General features: G+C 38.4%; 1 protein-coding gene across 1 annotated transcript in view; it reads right to left on the bottom strand.

Moving 5' to 3' along the window:
* LOC111089126 overlaps positions 1–1,410 on the bottom strand; it is a 5,050-nt gene extending 3,640 nt beyond the window's left edge. The window contains exon 1 of the mRNA XM_022400988.1: positions 204–1,410. Coding sequence (XP_022256696.1) covers positions 204–1,356 — 1,153 coding nt within the window. The 5' untranslated portion in view covers positions 1,357–1,410. The remainder of the gene's footprint in view (positions 1–203) is intronic.
* Between the last annotated feature and the right edge of the window lie 5,088 nt (positions 1,411–6,498).

Raw genomic sequence — 6,498 nt, 5'->3', positions numbered from 1 at the left:
GCCTATCTATAGCCTTCAAAAAGTTGACGACTCTACACGTTTCGACGTTACAACGTGGTGATGTAATTCCCTGTGTGAAGACTGGCGATTATACTATTATGGTATACTTAAATTACTAAAGTATAAGGGTAGTTTTATTATTCATTCAAATTCAACAGCTAGGCCTAGACCTTATCATGACCGCCGGAACAATTGAGACTTACCTGGTGGATCGTACAACTCTATGATGAGAAACACATTCTGGTGTCTATCCAGTCGAATACTAGATGTAAACTGGATGATGCCTCTGTTTCCAAATGAATATCTACTGTGGGGAGTCTTCATGACATGTGCCTTCCGAAACCGTATCCTAATTTCTCTTGTCCTTGACAAATCTTCCACAATTTTCACCCCTCCAAGCTCCGTATAGAATATTTTTTTGATATATTCTTTGTAGAGCTTTCCAACGTTATTTGAGATGACCTGGAGAGACTCCTCGTCGCGAAGTTGAGCGACGTTCATATAAACTGCAAACTTATTATTCTTACAGTGTAAAGTTTCTACGCTGAAGCTAGATTTGAAAGTTTCCACGTGTGGTACTTCCCACGTTCCGTTAACGTACTTAAACCACCCTAGTTTTTTAAGATTGAATTCTTTAGAGAGATTTATCCCAATACTATGGTTTAGATAAATCTCTCCTCGGGGGTTCAAAATATACATCCCTTCCTTTAGACTGGTTGGTTGAAGGACTCCAAAGATTTCGAGTTCAAACTTGTCGAATCTCCGTTTGCCATTAGTTCCATCGACGGTGATGTATTTCACGGGAGTCTTCACACTATCTAAAGAGTGACTGTGGGGGCTTACCTTAAACTTAAGTTTGGTAGCAGGCACACCTAACTGAAGAGCGGTGTGTAATCCCAGATGTTGGTTCGGATATATCTGAATGTTACAGCACACTTCAGCATTGTCCAGTTTTTCTAACAGACATCCAGTGGATGCCTGCTCTGGAAGAGCTATTCTGTAGCACCAATGTGCCCCTCTAGTCGTCTGACAGAAGTTATCATCCTTAAAGCAGCTATTGTGACCACCTGGACAGTCACAGAAACAGGAATGGGTAATGTTGGCTGCGAGAAAGTTGTAATGATCAAGTACCGGGTATTCATTCCAAGCTTCCACTAATTCAACTTTGTAAAACATTTTATTCTGCTCCATCTGTTCGTATCCATGCGTTTCTTGAAAGTAAATTTTCTTTCCCTTCGTAATATCAATGATGTCTCTGGAATACAAAGATACTTGCGAATTGGTGACGTCACAACAAATAAGTATTCCACCTATAATGCATACTATCCTTCCGAGTGTTTTTTCTAGTGTTAACATAATGCAGCTTTTTCCTCGGCGAAAATACTTTTGTGATTTTAGTTCTACAAATAATTTTTAAATTTGAATCAAAAATTGAAAACGTTTTCTTAGGCTAACAATTTTTTTTTATTACCATAACTAATATTTCGCGTTTAAAACAATACTATACAAGCAAATTAAAGAACTCAATTTTTAGTTTGTTAGGGATGATCGCCGTGATTTACCTCATTGAATTACTTTCATCATAATCCCTACTCGTTGAAGTCATATGATCTTATCATCCGACCTAGGTTGCCAATGATATTAATATAAATAAATAACATGTAATAAAAAAAAACAAGATGAGAAAAACAAGATTTCGAATCCGTTATCAGTGCTTAGTGCAGACATCGCCAACTTCACGGCACATTTGAATAGATAATATTGTTATCATTAATGGTGGTTATTGTTCATCAGTTGAGAATATAACCATGCTAAGTTTGTATTTATTAAAACATATAAATAACAGAAGAATAACAATAAGCCAAGCTCAAGAAAGAAAAAAAAAACTGTACTTATCTATTGCACCTCAGATTTTGAATCCGCAATGAAAGGAATGTAGGGAAAATATTTACAATTAGCGTGAATGTTATCCAACATTTTAAGCCTACTGGTGGCTAATGCTTCGCCACCTTTTGGCATTTAACCGATAACTTTTCTCTATTTTTTATTTATTAGGTTTTTCGATTTCGCATTTAAAATTAGCTATTAAGCCAAGTTTTTGTTTTTCTTACTAAAAATCGCAATGAATCAATTTAAAAAGTAAAATAAACAATATTTAGATATACAAAGTACACTGTTTTGTTTTGTTAAGTACAAAGCTATACAAATAGTATCGAAATATGATTTTTAGCGTTATAAGCCCCCAGGCTTACAGCTGAGCCATCGGAAGACAAACTACACTGAAAAGGTGTGTTTAGGCTGTTCTACCGTTAGCAAGGTCCTCGTGCTTGGCTTTAATCTTTTTTTTTGTAAAAATGACACCTATCAATTTTGACATTTTAAATTATTTACCTTCTACATCTAACTCCAGAAAGTATGTTCTTTTTCAAGCTTGCTAAAAGAGCTGAACATTCAGGTACCTAGTACCTAAAGAGAAATAAAAACAACATTTTTGAAAAAAAAAATGAATATAAATAGCGTTGTTACTAAATTATGTTTTGCTACTAGTGTAATACAAAAGTAATTGTTTGTAACCTGGAATAAATCTATTTATTTTACTAACATTTCGGCTTACGCTTTCTTTCGAGTAAAAAGTTTTAAATCAATACATCTCCTAATAAGAAGTTTCCAAAAAGGCTTTCTCTAATAAAGAGTTCGTTTTCTGTGATTCCGGAGTCGAGAATTTTAAACTATTCAAGAAATATGGATGGTTGTTATTTTAATTATGCAATCGGCTACAAGACTCAGCTGGAGTAGTTAACATATATCCACTTCTAGCTGAAATTACCATGTACTCGTGTGTGCGTTTTTGTAGATGACGTGTAGTTTTACCAATATAAGGTAGCTCTACTTCTACCACAAGTGTATTTATTTACTTATGATCCACGAGCTCTAAGGGATGGGTTTTAGTATTCAAGCCTACGTTTGAAATTCCAAACTTGTTTAAAAATAAAGACATTATACCCATCTCTATGCGTTCCACTTTCAGTGATCGCTAAACACTAAGTTACAACAATGTAATTTTGAACGCAGTTTTATTCTACGAACAAGCGTAAACTTATCAGTGTAACAACAAAAACAATATTTGAGATGAATGGTAGAACCAATGGTCTTTCTGAATGGGAACATCACGTTCAATTTGCACGTGTGCTAGGACTCGCCAATTGTTGTGCATAGCAGGAAACGAGCGGTCATTAATTCTTTGACGTTTGTTTGTATTGAATTCGCGCAAAGCTACACGAGGGCTATCTGCGCTAGCCGTCCCTAATTTAGCAGTGTAAGACTAAAGGGAAGGCAGCTAGTCATCACCACCCACCGCCAACTCTTGGACTACTCTTTTACCAACGAATAGTGGGATTGACCGTCACATTATAACGCCCCCACGGCTGAAAGGGCGAGCATGTTTGGTGTGACGGGGATTCGAACTCGCGACCCTCAGATTGCGAGTCGAGCGCCGTAACCACCTGGCCATGCCGGGCCGAATTCTTTGACGTAAACTTCGGATAGTAGAGCCGATGGAGACTTTTAAGCATACAAATTAATAACAATACGGTATTAATATGAACGGTTTTAAGATTGGGTTTTATATAATCAAAAATTTTAATGTTAGTTAAGAAAGAAAATTACCTCAAGTCTCTTGGTAGTGTTACTGTCTTGGTCGTTAAACAAAAATAAATTAATCATTCCACCAAACTAGGTGAGGATAAATTAAATCTCAACTCAGTTCTCTCAGATGTATTTAAAACTTAAGATGAGGAGGGTAAAGTTAATTACGAATCTATTTTCTTTATACAACTTGTAAGGATTGGGCGTAGCTGGACAATGTCTCCGATATTTTATGGTTCGCGATCTTTTCCCCCAAAACACGCTCTGTTCTTTGGGTCGTAGATGAACTATAAGAACGCCGGCAAAATCCCGTATCCTGTCAGAAGAGAATAATCCAGGAGTTAGCAACAGGCGCTGTTGAGTATCTGCCTTCCTTCTGATCTATCAGTTCAGTATCAGGGAATGCTATACACAGATTTCCCTCGTATAGTTTTGAGCGAATTTGTGAAACAAACAAACAAACAACGCAGCTCATAAAAACTCACGTTTTGTTTCTTAAGCAGCAGAGGAAGAGAGGCTAAAATAATGACCAGATTATTTAAATAAGTGGTTCGGACTTTACTCCTTAAACAAAAGAAGTGGATGTTGTTGTTGTAGTCCAGATTATCTTTCACAAGTGATTTGGACTTTACTCCTTAAACACAAGAAGAGGATGTTATTGTTGTTGTAGTCCAGATAATCTTTCACAAGTGATTTGGACTTTACTCCTTAAACAGAAGAAGAGGATGTAGTTATTATTTTAGCTCAAAGCTACACAATAGGCTATCTGCGTTCTGTCCACCACAGGGAATCTAACACCAGATTTTTGAATGACAGTTCCGTAAATTTACCGCTGGCCCACTGAGTGACCAAGAAGTGAAAAGGTTAAAGTTCAAAATTATAACGTCGTATTTCTGGCTGTAAGTATAGGATAATTCTTGTTTTCTGAAATTGACAGCTATTTCTATTTTATTTTTTTCTTGCTCTACAAGAGGTCTGTAAACTGTGCTGCTCGTGATAGCGATAATTCATCCACTTGTCCTAACGGTTAGATATAATTCAATCTAACAGGACTTTTTGAATTTAAATCATGTAATACGATAGAGAATGGAACGATCTCATCACCGTGGTTCTTTCATATCAACTATTGTATTGATATTACACGATTACAAAGTTTAGTATTATTTCTTCTAGATAAACAAACAGAAAGATAAATACCACGAGTCAGATATAACCTTCACTATCTTATTTTTTGGCAGATCCACATTTAACAGTTGTGGAGCAGACCGACTGTAGACGGTTATCATTATCCAAGCACGTAAACGTGGTGCTCATTTTACCCCCATAGCAACAGTTAACACAGGAATGGACAACGAATGTTTTATCTATTTATTTTAATTTATTGTATGAGGCAGATATATATTTACTGCTTAGCAGTAACTTGTTATCAAAGGTTATTCCTGCAGTAAATGAAGAATAAACATGATCTCCGCAGCAACATGTGACAGTCGTGCAGCAGACCCACATGTGATAGTGGTGGAGTAGACCAACATGTGACAGTCGTGCAGCAGACCCACATGTGATAGTGGTGGAGGAGACCCACAAGTGACAGTTGTGTACCAGACCCACGGATAACAGTCGAGGAGCAGACTCACATTTATAGTCATGTAGCAAACAGACCAACAAATGACAGTCGTGTAGCAGACCCACATGTGATAGTCGTGTAGCAGACCCACATGTGATGGTCGTGGAGTAGACCAACAAGTGACAGTCGTGCAGCAGACCCGCATGTGATAGTCATGGAGTAGACCAACATGTGACAGTCGTGCAGCAGACCCACATGTGATAGTCATGGAGTAGACCAACATGTGACAGTCGTGCAGCAGACCCACATGTGATAGTGGTGGAGAGACCCACAAGTGATAGTTGTTTAACAGACCCACGGATAACAGTCGTGTAGCAGACCCACATGTGATAGTCATGGAGTAAACCAACATGTGATAGTCATGGAGTAGACCAACAAGTGACAGTCGGGGAGTAGACCAACATGTGATAGTCGGGCAGTAGACCAACATGTGATAGTCATGGAGTAGACCAACAAGTGACAGTCTGGCAGTAGACCAACATGTGTGTGATAGTCATGGAGTAGACCAACATAGACAGTCATGGAGTAGACCAACATGTGATAGTCATGGAGTAGACCAACAAGTGATAGTCATGGAGTAGACCAACAAGTGACAGTCGGCAGTAGACCAACATGTGATAGTCATGGAGTAGACCAACATGTGACAGTCGGGCAGTAGACCAACATGTGATAGTCATGGAGTAGACCAACAAGTGACAATCATGGAGTAGACCAACATGTGATAGTCATGGAGTAGACCAACATGTGATAGTCGGGCAGTAGACCAACATGTTATAGTCATGGAGTAGACCAGCATGTGACAGTCGGGCAGTGGACCAACATGTGATAGTCGTGGAGTAGACCAACAAGCTACAGTCATGGAGTAGACCAATATGTGATAGTCATGGAGTAGACCAACATGTGATAGTCGTGGAGTAGACCAACAAGCTACAGTCATGGAGTAGACCAATATGTGATAGTCATGGAGTAGACCAACAAGTGACAGTCATGGAGTAGACCAACAAGTGACAGTCGGGCAGCAGACCAACATGTGATAGTCATGGAGTAGACCAACATGTGACAGTCGTGCAGTAGACCAACATGTGATAGTCATGGAGTAGACCAACATGTGATAGTCGGGCAGTAGACCAACATGTGATAGTCATGGAGTAGACCAACAAGTGGCAGTCATGGAGTAAACCAACAAGTAACAGTCGTGCAGTAGATCCACATATAAAGACATTAAGTAT

The sequence above is a fragment of the Limulus polyphemus genome, unplaced genomic scaffold, assembly GCF_000517525.1.
Source record: "Limulus polyphemus unplaced genomic scaffold, Limulus_polyphemus-2.1.2 Scaffold5308, whole genome shotgun sequence".
Lineage (NCBI taxonomy): Eukaryota > Metazoa > Arthropoda > Merostomata > Xiphosura > Limulidae > Limulus > Limulus polyphemus.
The sequence above is the reverse complement of the archived record's forward strand: the minus strand, read 5'-3'. Positions and strand labels throughout refer to the sequence as shown.